Here is a 13089-nt window from a genome sequence, read left to right as displayed (position 1 = left end):
CACTGCCTGCCCAGAGGATGAAAGGCGTTTGCCGGGGTGTGTGTGTGTGTGTGTGTGTGTGTGTGTGTGTGTGTACACATGTGGGATGGAAGGCGTTTCGCTGCCCTCTGCACACACTGCCTGCCCAGAGGAAGGAGGTCGCTTACCCAGGGACACCAGGGTTTTGTAGTTCTCCTTGACGAGGTTGTGGTAAAGCTCCTTCTGCCACTCATCCAAGTTCTTCCACTCATCCTCAGAGAAGTAGACGGCGATGTCGACAAACGTCACCGGTACCTGGGCCGACGAGAGTCACAGTCTGGCATCTGCCTGCTTGTCCCCACAGTCTCCCCCGCTTCCAGGGGCCACGGGGACCCTTCCACCCTAGAGCCTGGCCCTCACTCTCCACAGCTCCGCATCCCCCAAATCGCAGCCCAGCCCACCTCAGGGGGGCCAGTCCACTCTACTCCTGATCTTATTTTGCTTCCAAAACAGGGATGGTCAACACCACCACCCCTCTTTTTAAAATTCTTTTTAATGATTATTAATTTTTGAGACAGAGAGAGACAGAGCATGAGCAGGGGAGGGACAGAGAGACAGAGGAAGACTCAGAATCTGAAGCAGGCTCCAGGCTCTGAGCTGTCAGCACAGAGCCTGACGCAGGGCTCAAACCCACAGACCATGAGATCATAACCTGAGCCGAAATCGGACGCTCAGCCAGGTGCCCCGAAATTGGACGCTCAGCCAGGTGCCCCCTTATTTTTTTTTTTTAAAGCATTTAACCATATCCTTTGTAAGTTCAATTTCAGGTAAACTGGGTCCCTGAAGGTAAAGCTAAAATCCATGTGCAGCTTTTGGCACCCAGGGTGACAGAGGTGTGGAAGGTTCTCAGTGTGGGTGCCAGGGAGCCCTATCCTCAAACCTGTATTTCCAGTCAGGTTAGTTTTTGTCACCAGCACGTGTAAATCTCAGGGCACGTGCTAGAGCTGCAGGACCTTGACCTGCTCTGCTCACTGCTGTATCCCAAGCATCTAGAGGCACCTGGTTTGGAGCCAGTAGCTGCTGAATATGGTGAACAGCTGTTGCCGGTACTGGGCAGCTAAGTCCCCTGCAGCCAGGCTCACCCATCACCAGGGCTGCCCCCTAGCGGCTCCACCCAGGCTGGGCTGCGCTACAGAACTCCCCCGTCCATATGACAAAGGTCCTGATCTCTGCTCATCTCAGATGCTCACCGCGTGGCCCAGCCTTGCACCGAACCTTTCAAAATGGTTTTGCTTCACGACTTTATTAGCTGACTTTCGCTTCGGGGACACACACACCGCGCTCTCACATCCGTGGGACCGGCCTTCAGCTCGTCCCTCGGTTCTCCCCGGCCCTAACTGGAGTGTGTCCGTCTTCTAAACTGCACACAGGGCCACGGCCAGCCCATGAGGCACCTCTGCACGCATTAGAGAAGGACAGCCTTCGGGGCGCCTGGCCCACTGGCGCCCAGCTTGGGCACCATTACATTAATTAGAAATGTCTATGGGAGCTTGGGTAGCTCAGTTGGTTGGGCGGCCGACTTGGGCTCAAGTCATGATCTCACAGCTCATGGGTTCGAGCCCTGTGTTGGGCTCTGTGCTGACAGCTCAGAGTTTGGCACCTGCTTCAGATTCTGTGTCTCCCTCTCTCTCTCTCTCTCTGCCCCTTCTGCTCATGCTCTCTCTCCCAAAAAATAAACAGTAAAAAAAAAAAAAAAAAAAAGAGAGAGAGAGGAAGGAAGGCAGAAAGAAAGAAAGAAAGAAAGAAAGAAAGAAAGAAAGAAAGAAGGAAAGAAAAGTAAGAAAAGAAAAGAAGAGAGAGAGAGAGAGAGAGAGATGTCTAGGGGCCCCTGGGTGGCTCAGTTTAGGTCATGATCTCACAGTTCCTGAGTTCAAGCCCTGCAACAGGCTCTGCAGTGACAGTACAGAGCCTGCTTGGCGTTCTCTCTCTCTGCCTCTCCCTTGCTGGTGCTCACACTCTCTGTCTCTCAAATAAATAAATTTAAAAAACAAAAACAAAAAAACACACTTTCATTAAAAAAAAAAAAAAAGAGCACCAGTTAGGCGTCCGACTTCGGCTCAAGTCATGATCTCGTGGTTCATGAGTTTGAGCCCTGAGTCAGGCTCTGTGCTGACAGCTCAGAGCCTGGAGCTGCTTTGGATTCTGTGTCTCCCTCTCTCTCTGCCCCTCCCTGACTGGTGCTCTGACTCTCTTTCTCTCTCTCAAAAATAAATAAAAATATTAAAAAACAAAAAACAAACACCAGGCCCACTGGTGCCCAGCTCAGTGAGTGGCCAGAGGCTTTACATAAATTAGAAATGTCTTGAGGGCACCTGGGTGGCTCCGTTGGTTAAGCGTCTGTCTTCTGTTCAGCTCATGATCTCACGGTTCGTGGGTTCAAGCCCCTGGTCTGGCTCCATGCTAACAGTGCAGAGCCTGCTTGGGACTATTTCTCTCTGCCCTTCTCCCACTCTCATACATGTGCATGCCCCCCTACCCCCCTACCTATCTATTGATAAATAAATAGAGTTTAAAAAAAAAAAAAAGACAGTAATATCTGTTCTCACATCCAGTGCTCATAACCTTACGGGCATCCTGCACACCTATATGCCTCCCGCTGACTGAAAGCTCACCCACCACCCATCTTTAGAGACAGAACAGAATTCCTCATTTCCTGAAGCTGCCACCAGACTCTGGCAAATCCCCAACCTGTGAAAACGGACTCAGACCACTTTCTGCATTTGAATTTCCTGCTGCTAGGCAAAAGGCACAAAGTTCTGCAGGTGACATCCACCATACGCTGCTGCCACTTGTCCCACGGCTGCTTTGAAAACTTCTCATGGATCTTCTGGCCACCTCCCGTGCTCCCTGGGAGGCTCCCTTCAAACTCTTCTCTCTCCCCAACCGCTCCCCCCAACCCCGGCCCTCCCACGTCTCCCCATCCGTCCCGGACCCTGATCTCAGGGAGATGCTGGCAACGTGCCCCTCATTTCTCTTCCATCTCCTGCCCGTGACACGCAGACAATCTTTTCTCTGTGACATCTCAGGCTCTCCCTTGCGGGTCATCCAATCTAAAACAACCCAACTCTACCACCTCAAGAGCCTCTACCCTCCCTCTTTGCTTAAAACACACTTGGTGCTTTCTTCTTCACAACCCATGCGTCCTTTAACCCTTTACCGTCTGGCTATGAACCCCTCACACTCTGAAACTACACCCTGGATGGTCATCAGTGGCCTCTTGTTAACCCTCACCCTTTCAGACCTCCTTGAAAGGGCAGATCGCCTTTCCAGAATGTTCTCCGTGTAGGTTTCCACAACTCTGCTTCCTCCGGCCCATGCACAGTTTACTGCTTCCTCTTCCTCCCCCAACCCCAAGGCTCTGCCCTTCCTCCTCCCTGTTGCTTCGCTTTTTCTTTGGCAAGTTCATCCTCTGCAGGACCTCAGAGGTTATCACTTTGCAGATGACACTCTTCAGCTTTCCCTGTTGCCTTCGGAGTTCAGATTTCCACAGCCCTCTGAGTGGCTCCATTTAATCATCTTTTGGGGACCTCAAACTAAATGTATTCAAAACCAAGTTCATCATCTTTTCCAACACGCCACTCCTCCTGCACCACTTCTATGAACAGTCACAATTCTGGAATCATATTCTCAAGGTTTGAAACAGACATCACTTCATAAAAACGTCCCCATTCTGGGATACAGCGGATAGTCTGAGACTTGGGGAGCCCACAGTCTAGCTACCCAGAAAAGACTACCCGTGAATTATCTGTCAGCCAATTAACAGACACACTAGAATCCAAGAGGCACAAAGGATCCGACAGACAACAGCCTTCCTTGGATCTGACGAAGAGAACACGGTTAGCACGGCCAAGAGCACACGATGAATTCTATTACCAGCAACGTTAATTAACTTTCTCATGGTGCTTTATGGTCGTGGCTTTTCAAACTTGTCCTCCCCTTGAGTGTGGGCAGAAGATTTAGAAACTCACTTCTAACAAACAAATTAAGAAGTAGTAGTGTGTACAATTTCTGAGACCAGGTCATTAAGACATTTCAGCTCCATCCCGGTCTCTCTCTGGGATCACCCAGTCTGGGGAGGGGGGATGGCAGGGGGCAGCCACCGTGCTGTGAGGACACAAGCAGCCATGTTGGGAGGTCCACATGGTGAGGAACAGAGGCTTCCTGCCATCTGCCAAGCGAGAGGGCCAAACCGGATGCAAATCCTCCAGCCTCAGCCAAGCCTTCAGGGGACCATAAACTCAGTCAATAGCTTGATTATAACTTCACAAGACTCTGAGCCAGAACCATGCGGCCAAGCTGCTCCTGAATTCCTAACCCACAGAAACCCCAAGATGGTAAATAATTATTTTTTTAGGCTGCTAAGTTTTTGGAGTAGTTTGTTACACAGCCATAGATAACTAATAGAATCAGCTACATAGTGTTGGCCCCGTCAACAAAGTCAATGAATCCTCACAATTCATGTTGCAAATGTATCATCATCTTCGTTTCCCACGAGAATAGTGAAACTCCAAAAGACCAGCTCGGTATTTACTTACAAAAATCACTTACTTATCCTTTACTTCTTTCAAAAGAGGGCCTGAGGTGGCTCAGGGACAACCAAAAACAGACTTGAGCAGGTGCAGGAAGACAGTGGCTGGCAAAGCCCACATTCGAACCCTTGTCCTCCGATTCCGGACCCCATAACCGGCCCGTCATTGTGTGAGGGCACAGGTCAACATAACTCCTCACGCCCGAGCCAAAGCACAAAACACACAAAAGTGCCACGGGAAGGCCAAGTTCAAACACGCAGCACAGGAAAGAAGAAAGGCCAGTGTGAAGAGCTGCCAACTGCGCCAGAGAAGCACACTGAGGAGAACCACACATTGTGCCGAACCACACTGAGGCGGCCCGTGTGTAGCCGCAGTGGCAGTGGTATCCTAGGGGGAGCCCAAACCACTGTTACAACATAGTTCTGAGGCCTCAATAAATCACTGTCACACAACTCTGCTGGCAAAGTCACTGGCTTGGCTGCCTCAGCAGATACGGAGATACGGAAACCTGGTCCCTTATGTGGAAGTGTGAGCTCTCCAGCTGGGCAGAGTCCCTTGGCAAATACTTTCTGTTTTTAAGTTATTCATTTTTGAGAGAGAGACACAGAGTATGAGCGGCGAAGGTGCAGAGAGAGAGGGAGACACAGAATCTGAGGTAGGCTGCAGGTTTCGAGCTGTCAGCACAGAGCCTGACGCGGGGCTCGAACCCACAAGCTGTGAGATCATGACCTGAGCCGAAGTTGGACGTTTAACCGACTGAGCCACCCAGGCCCAAGCAAATACTTTTTGAATAGTGACGAAAGCCAGGTACAGTTACAGTCAAGGAGACACAGCAGTGGTCAGGGAAAACCATCCAAGCAGAAGAAAAAAAAAAAAGTACATATTTAAGGTGCCCAATGGTACACTGCTTTGGAGAAAATGAGAGGAGGGACTGGGAAAAGAGCATGAGGATGGGGGGCGTGGCTTTCTTGTGTTGGGGGAGCCATGGAAGGGCAGACCCCTTGATAGAAGCGACAGGGAGGGGGCCGTACAGGGGAGGGAGCGGGCAAGTGGAGGAAAGTCCCCGAGGCGAGACTGTGTGGAAAGGGGTGGACACGAAGGGCGGAGGGGAGATGGGGTCAGAAAGGCGCAGCTGGAGAGGGGGTCCCTGATGGAACAGGGCCACTTATGTTGCATGAGTTGGGAAGCCATGTGGGGGTCTTAAGCAGAAGTAACTTATTTTTTATTACTTTTTTACTGTTTATTTTTGAGAGAAAGAGAGAGTGTGCATGTGCAATTGAGGAAGGAGCAGAAAGAGACACACACACAGAATCTGAAGCAGCACAGAGCCTGACACGGGGCTTGAACTCATGGACCCTGAGATCATGATTTGAGCCAAAGTCAGGTGCTTAACTGACTGGCACCCCTAACTGGTTTATATTTTTGAAGGATCGCTCTGGCTGCTCTGCTGAGAACAGATTGTACAGGGTGAGGGACAAGGATGAAGACCAGGCAGGAGACCATGGCGACGGAGGCCCCACCAGGGGACGGTGGGAGCAGTGGAGGTGGAATGCAGTGATCGGAGTGTGGATGGCATTTTGAAGAAGAGTCAGGCAGACAGCATTTACTAATATATTGAAAGGAGGGTTGATAAAGAGAGGAGGCGGGGCGCCTGGGTGGCTCAGTCAGTTGAGCGTCCAGCTTCGGCTTGGGTCATGATCTCATGGTTTGTGGGTTCAAGCCTCACGTTGGGCTCTGTGCTGACAGCTCAGAGCCTGGAGCCTGCTTCTGATTCTGTATCTCCCTCTCTCTCTGACCCTCCCCTGCTCACACTGTCTCTCTCTTTCTCTCTCTCTCTCTCTCAGAAATAAATAAAACATTAAAAAATTTGAAAAAGAAAAAAAAGAAAGAGAGGTGGCAAACGTGACCTTGAGATTTTTGGCTCGAACAACTGGAAGGGCAGAGTCATCTTCCAGGGAGAAGAGGATGACTTGGTCAGAACAGATTTCAGGCAGAAGACGGGGTTTCAGTTTGGTCGTGTTGAATCTAAGATGCGTACTGAATCCCACTGAATTAGCAGGTCTACAGACAGGCATGTGAATCTAGCGTTTAAGAAGAAAGTCTGGGCAAGAGACAGAGAGAGTGGGCGGAGGAGACTGCATTCGGGAGCCGGGAGCCGACAGCACAGGGTGTGTTCAGAACTCCGAGATGGAATGAAATCATGAGGGAGGGAGAGAGTGAGCGTAGATAATGAGCCAAAGGGTCAACACCCAGCCCTGGACCTCTCCAAACAGAAGAGGCTGGGGAAAAGGAGGTGAAACCAGTGAGGAAGCCTGAGCAGGAGCCACGAGTAGGTAGGAGCGGAATCAAGAGAGGTGAACTGGGAGCCATGTGAAAAGGTGTTTCAAGGAGGGGGTGGCCTCTTATACGCATCGCCACCTTCGGGGCAGAGAGGACGAAGACAGGACTGACTGTGGACATCGTGAGGGCTTTGGCAAGATGAACAGGATGGAGAGCTGGGAGCAGAAGCCTGGCTGGCAGAGGGTCCGGGGAGAAAGGTCCAATTACCAAGGAACTGGAATACGGAGGACAGAGGAACGAGTTCAATGAGACCACGGAGGACGCAGAGGCAGAATCAGACAGTCAGAAACTCGGGAGGACACGTGGCCTAGTTTCTTCTACAGACACTTTTCTTTTGAAAGAGAGATAGAGAGAGAGAGAGAGAGAGAAAGCAGTGAGCAAGCTGGGGAGGTACAAAAAGAAGGAGACAGAAGATCCAAAGCAGGTTCTGTGCCATCAGCGCACAGTGGATCACAGGGCTCAAACTCACGAATGGCAAGATCGTGACCTGAGCTGAAGTCGGATGCTTAACCAACTGAGCCACCCAGGCGCCCGTCTACAGGCACTTCTCAAGGAAAAATGAAAGAGATGGAGGAGGAACTGACAGATTTAAAGAGACTTAAAAAACATAGCACCTTCTTAAGTTCTGATCCAAACAAATAGACAACAAATTATGACATGTTTGGAAGAACAGAACATTTGAACACTGACTACATGCCTGAGTGGCCTGAGGCTTTTGTGGTGGTAGAAATATTGAGACTTTATTTCAGAAAGAGACTCTACTTTTTAGAGCTATAACCTGAAATATTTACCAAACAAAAAAAGATTGATATCTGAGACTGACTTCAAAATAAAATGGGAGGAGAGGTGGGTAGGGACTTAGAGGAAACGGGCCAAGAGCTAATGATGCATTGAAACTGGATGACGGAGGGGGTCCTGGGTGACTCAGTTGGTTAAGTGTCCAAATGCGACTCATGTCGTGATCTCAGTCTGTGAGTTTCAGCTTCATGTTTGGCTCTGTGCTGACAGCTCAGAGCCTGGAGCCTGTTTTGGATTCTGTGTCTCGTGCTCCCTCCGCCCCTCCCGCACTGGTGCTCTGTCCCACACCACCCCCAAAGATAAATAAACATTAGAAAAAAAATTTTAAAAAAAGAAAGAAACTGGATGATGGACACAGGACGGTTCATCAGACTATTCTATCTACTTGTGCGTATATTTGAATTTCCTATAATGAAAAGATTAAAAAGGCGAAGGGGAGAAGGAGACAGCAAATACAACTTGGTTAAGGAATTCGGCCCTAATGAGCAGCAGAGAAATGAAGCACGGACTGCAGGGAGAGGCAGGGTCTAGAGAGGTTTTAATTACAGAGACAGGCAATGTTCGAGGACGTCTAGAGCGACCGGTAGGAGGACGTCTAGAGCGACCGGTAGGGGGAGGAACTGATGACCCAGAGGAGAAAGGGGAGAAGGCCAGAGCGAGCCCCGGGGTCGGTGAAGGGTGGGCCGGTAAGGCCGCAGTGGATGGATGAATGGGGTGGCTTCACATGCATGTCTTTTGGGGACTCCATTTTCTCAGTGGACCAGAAGGCCGGGTCATCGATTGACTGTGTAGTGTTAAGGATCCAGGGGGATGGTGGGAGAGCGAATGGAAGGGGGAAATGGAGTATGAATTCTGAGCTGCAAGAAGGACCCACATAGAGGATGATCACAGCTTCTTAGCAATTCCAGTTAGTGTGGTTTGGGGTCTTTCTCAGCCACATTCAGGTAGGAATATTCGAAGATAACCGAGGACACGTGGTCCTCTGTAGGTGCCAAGGGGAAAATCCAAGCAATGCGGGAGTTTGCAGACACCCAGGGACCTTGGGGGTACTGGGAAAGACCAACGGAGAGAAGCAGAATGCGGATTCTGCAGGGAACGCTGGAGGGCAGCCTGACGGAGGTGGAATATTCACGGCTACGTTGTTTAAGCAGAGGCAGCCTTGGGGCGCCTGGGTGGCTTAAGTTGGTTAAGCTTCCGACTTTTGCTTAGGTCATGATCTCGCGGTTCGTGTGTTCGAGCCCCGCGTCGGGCTCTGTGCTGACTGCCAGCTCAGAGCCTGGAGCCTGTTTCAGTCTGTGACTCCCTCTCTCTCTGACCCTCCCCTGCTCACACTGTCTTTCTCTCTCTCTCTCCTAGAAATAAATAAAACAAAACAAAACAAAAAAAAAAAAAGCAGAGGCAGTCTTTAAGAGAAACTGGAATCATCCATGAGGGAGCCAGAGAGTTCCATGGAAAGGAGTGGCAAACTGAAATCACAAGTTTTGTTCACCTGTGCTGGTCCTCGCTTCCATCCCTGCCCGTGGGGACCGTTACATACCTTGGGGACCTCCCCCTTGCTGCCTGGAGGCAGCCGCAGCACCCAGAAGTTTCTGTTTCTCAGCAGGTTCTCCATGTTCTCCAGCCGCCTCTGGAGCAGCCCGTACTCCTGCAGCAGCGTCCCCAGCACGGCCCACTTGCTCTCCATGTGGTTCCCAAACTCCACGGCCGTCTTCTCGCAGTCGGCCAGCTTCTTCTCGGCCGTCCCCGTCCGCCCCTCCAGATTCAGCAGCTGGCTGGCCTGGGCCTCCACCTTCCTCTCCACGGCCTGAATGGCGGCCACCACGGTCCAGAGAGAGATCTCTGCTGTGGGCAGCTGGGGCTCTCTCATCATGCGGTCAGGGAAGACGGGTGCCCTATCTGGGAAGGGCGGGAACTGAAAAGGCATCGGTCGTCGGGCATCCATGTCCCATTCTTGAGCCTGTGTGCAGAGCGAGAAAGTGAGAGCCTGGGATGAGAGAGACTCTCTGTGAGGGGGGGAGTGGCGCCTGACCACAGGAAACAACTCAGCAAACGCCCCAGACTCTCGCTTTTCCGCCATGCCCCCACCACCCAGGCTAAGGAACTCATTACTGTCCCTGGCAGTAGCTTGAGCAACTGCCCAGCCAACCTGGCCATATCCCGCCATGGCCACTGATTTACCCACCTTGACCCTTGCCGTGTCAAGGCTGTGGACCTCCCCCCCGGCCCCGCCTACAATGTCACATACTGCTTTCACAGAACAGCCACTTTTCTCAGGGGCTAGACTTAGTGACGAACTCCCTCCGGAGCTGCCTAGTACTTTCTGTTTCAGAGTAAGAATTTTCTCGTAAGTCATCTGACCCTAATCTTCCCAGCCATCTCTAAGCAAGCAGGCTGGGGCAAGAATGATTATCTCTGTTTTCGAGATGATGGAACTGAGGCACAGAGACCTGGCTGGTCATTCTACAGCACCTGGTTTCACCACCAAATGGAGCAGCTCTAGGTGCCCCAGAGGGTAACAAAACACAGCTGAGGGACGTGCTACCATACCCGGCAGGGCTGTGACCACAGGAGCCACCAGACAGCCCCAGTGAGGGAGCCGAGGAGCAGCTCTGGTTCCATATACAGCTACTTATTCAAGTTTTCTAAAATGAAAATAGGCTCGCCAGAAAATGTCACTCACTGGCAAGGGGAGGAGGGGACGTGCCTCAGAGGAAGAGGAGACTTCCCAGTCCCGTCCTTGCTTCCTGGAGGAGGGGTACCCCGTGGTGCAGCTCTGCTGCTAGAAGGTGAGGCCCCCTGGGTGCAAGCTGGGAGCTAAGCCCTATGACCAAGAGAAGGTGGTCACGGTCCATTGGTGACCCCCGTACCAACCAGCAGCCAGGGCTAACGGACAACAGGAGGGCGGATAGCCAGTTTTCCTTAGCATGTGGGATGGGAGGCGGCTTCTTTTTCTCTTCTCGCTGTTGAGGCTGAAGGGGCGCTCAGGCTGGGCCGAGTGGCGGCCTGCTGTTTAGAGGTGACCCGAGCAGTCCAGGGAGAGGCATGCCAACTGCCCTCTCTAGCTCTAAGCAGCTGTGACGGTCACAGAGGAACACCCCACGGCTTCCAGGGAATCGCTCGGTGACCTGGGATAGAGGCGAACAGGGCCCTGGGTGCCAGGCCCTGCTGAGGAAAGAGGCGCTATTTCCATCAAAACCCTCCATCTGAGCTCCTTGAGGCTTCACCCCTCTGGGCCCATAGGAGGGGACAAGGGCTGACAGCCGAAGCTCAGGGCGTCACCGGGCCCAGTTTGCTTTTGGGAGGTTTGGAGACCTAAGGCTGGAAAATGATCCAACACGACCATGCAACTCCTGGCTAACGTGTCAGAAGCGGGTTGAGAAGCAGGCCAGGAGCAGAGGGGGCTTCTGTGGGGTCCACCCACGGTCAGTTCCCACACTTTACCGGGGGGACCCATGCAGGTCTCCATCGGCACCTCCTCGCCTTTTTCGCGCACCCAGCTTCCAAGCACTGGCTACCAAACTCAGCTGCACCCCGAGATCCTCATGGAGCTTTACGAACTGACTGGTGTCTCCTCTCAACCCAGAGCCGCTGATTTCACTGCTTTGGGGCCAAGTGGGGCGTCTTAAACGCTGCTCGGGTGACTCGAATGTGCAGCCAAGTTTGCCAATGGCTGAAAAGAAGGCAAAGTCACCTCTCAACGGCCCCTCTCCTCCGTCACACCCGGTGCAAGGGAAAAGTGAATGACTCGTTAGATTTGGTGCAAGATGGCAATACAACATTAAAAAAAAAACAAAACCTTTTTGTCAAAGTGGCTCCCGTGTAAGCCCGTTGGGGTACGCAGGTGCGCACACACCCGGGCCTGGGGCCCGAGCACTGCGGGCCAAGCGCTCCGCCGCTGGGCGCGAAGGTGAGCCCGGGGCCGGGGTAGGTGCCGCGGTCCCGGCCCCGCCAGGTCCCGGCCCCCTTCCCCGTGGGGCCTCCTCCGGGCGGCCGCACCCGGCGCACGCGGCCTCGGGGCCTGCTGCTCGGCGGCGCGCGCGGGCCGGGCCTTGCTCGGGCGCCGGGGCCGGCCGCGGGACTCGGGGCCGGGCCTGCTCGGGGCCGCCGCGCCCGGTCTGCCGCGCGAGCCCGCCCGGGCCCCGGGGCCCACCAGGGCCTCCGATTCGGCGCCCGCACGCCGAGGGCCCCGGGGCGCCCGCAGCCCCGCAGCCCCGCGCCCCGCCCCCACGGCCAGGCGGCGCGGCCATGGCGCTGGGCGGGGGCTGCACCCACCTGCATGGGCGGCATTCCCTCGGCCATTTCCCCGCGCAGCGTCGGCTCCTGGTGGCAGACCTCCTCCGGGGGCAGAGCCTGGGCCCAGCTCCAGCTCCCGCTGTCCAGCCCCAGGCCCTGGATGCCCAGCTGCTGAGGCTGCGGCCGTGTTGACACAAACTGCATCCTGGGAGTGCTGTTCCCCGCTCGGGCCGGCCAGGGAGAAGAAGAACGTTTTCCAGGCGCCTTCCCCCTCGCCGGGGCCGGACAGCTCCATCTACAGCCCGTAGGAGCAAACAGTCCCCTTCGGCGGCGCTCCCCGCCCCTGCGCCGCCAGCTCGCCAGCCAATGGCCTCCGAGCTCCTGCCCGCCCGCGGGGACGGGCGGGGGCCGCTTCGGGGCCGGACCACGCCCACCGCCGCCCCCAAGGTGGCCCTGGGTGGATAGGCTGGTCGGAGCCCTGCGTGGGGGGTGCCTTGCCCTAACGTCCCAAACAATGCCAGGTCCCGATTTCTGTTGATTCTGCAGGCACATATTGGGCGTTCCAAAGGGAAACGGTGTCTGACCCTTTTGGAAAATTTGCAAAAGTAATTGTGCCTGCAGACGGTATCTTATGGCCTTTCCCCTTCCCTGGGTCCTTTACAGGCTTTACCTCCCACTCTCCCTCTTCCCAATCCAAATTTACCGCGACCAATTCCAGGCCTTTGCATTGGTCTGGATGACAGAGAAGTGATCTGGGCTAATGTGTCAGAAGAGGGCCGAACTCTTCCTCTCAGCTAAGGCGCACCTGATTTCAACAGCAGCCTCTTCCAAAACCTTTAAATTTAGGTCAACATCGCTTTGAAATGTCAAGTCAAATCGGAAGAGGAACCAGGGGGAGGCCCTGGTAAGCTGATGGAGCAGATTAGGGTGAGAGGAAAATTCACTCATTCAGTCCACAAATATTTACTGAGCAGCTGCTAGGTGCCAGGTACTGCTTAGGCAGACGGTGGGCTTTGCAGTTGGGTATACCTGAGTTTAAGTTCCCAAATCACCACTCACTAGCTGTGACTGTGAGCAATTGAGCTTCTGAGCTTCCTGTCTCTTGCTATAGAAATGAAGCAAATTCTACTCCTCAGTTGTAAACGCAAATGAGACAAGAACAGTGCTTAGC

General features: G+C 53.5%; 1 protein-coding gene across 1 annotated transcript in view; it reads right to left on the bottom strand.

Annotated features, from left to right (window-relative positions):
- Nucleotides 1–12218, bottom strand: part of ZNF282 (zinc finger protein 282) — a 29444-nt gene extending 17226 nt beyond the window's left edge. The window contains exons 1-3 of the mRNA XM_039253904.1: nucleotides 11958–12218; nucleotides 9223–9642; nucleotides 147–273 (exon numbers count right to left, since the gene is read on the bottom strand). Coding sequence (XP_039109835.1) covers nucleotides 147–273; nucleotides 9223–9642; nucleotides 11958–12122 — 712 coding nt within the window. The 5' untranslated portion in view covers nucleotides 12123–12218. The remainder of the gene's footprint in view (nucleotides 1–146; nucleotides 274–9222; nucleotides 9643–11957) is intronic.
- Nucleotides 12219–13089: the final 871 nt, after the last annotated feature.

This window comes from Hyaena hyaena, unplaced genomic scaffold (genome assembly GCF_003009895.1).
Source record: "Hyaena hyaena isolate Hyena2069 unplaced genomic scaffold, ASM300989v1 scaffold_471, whole genome shotgun sequence".
Classification (NCBI taxonomy): domain Eukaryota; kingdom Metazoa; phylum Chordata; class Mammalia; order Carnivora; family Hyaenidae; genus Hyaena; species Hyaena hyaena.
Note: the sequence above shows the minus strand (reverse complement) of the source record. Positions and strands in the feature narration are given on the sequence as shown.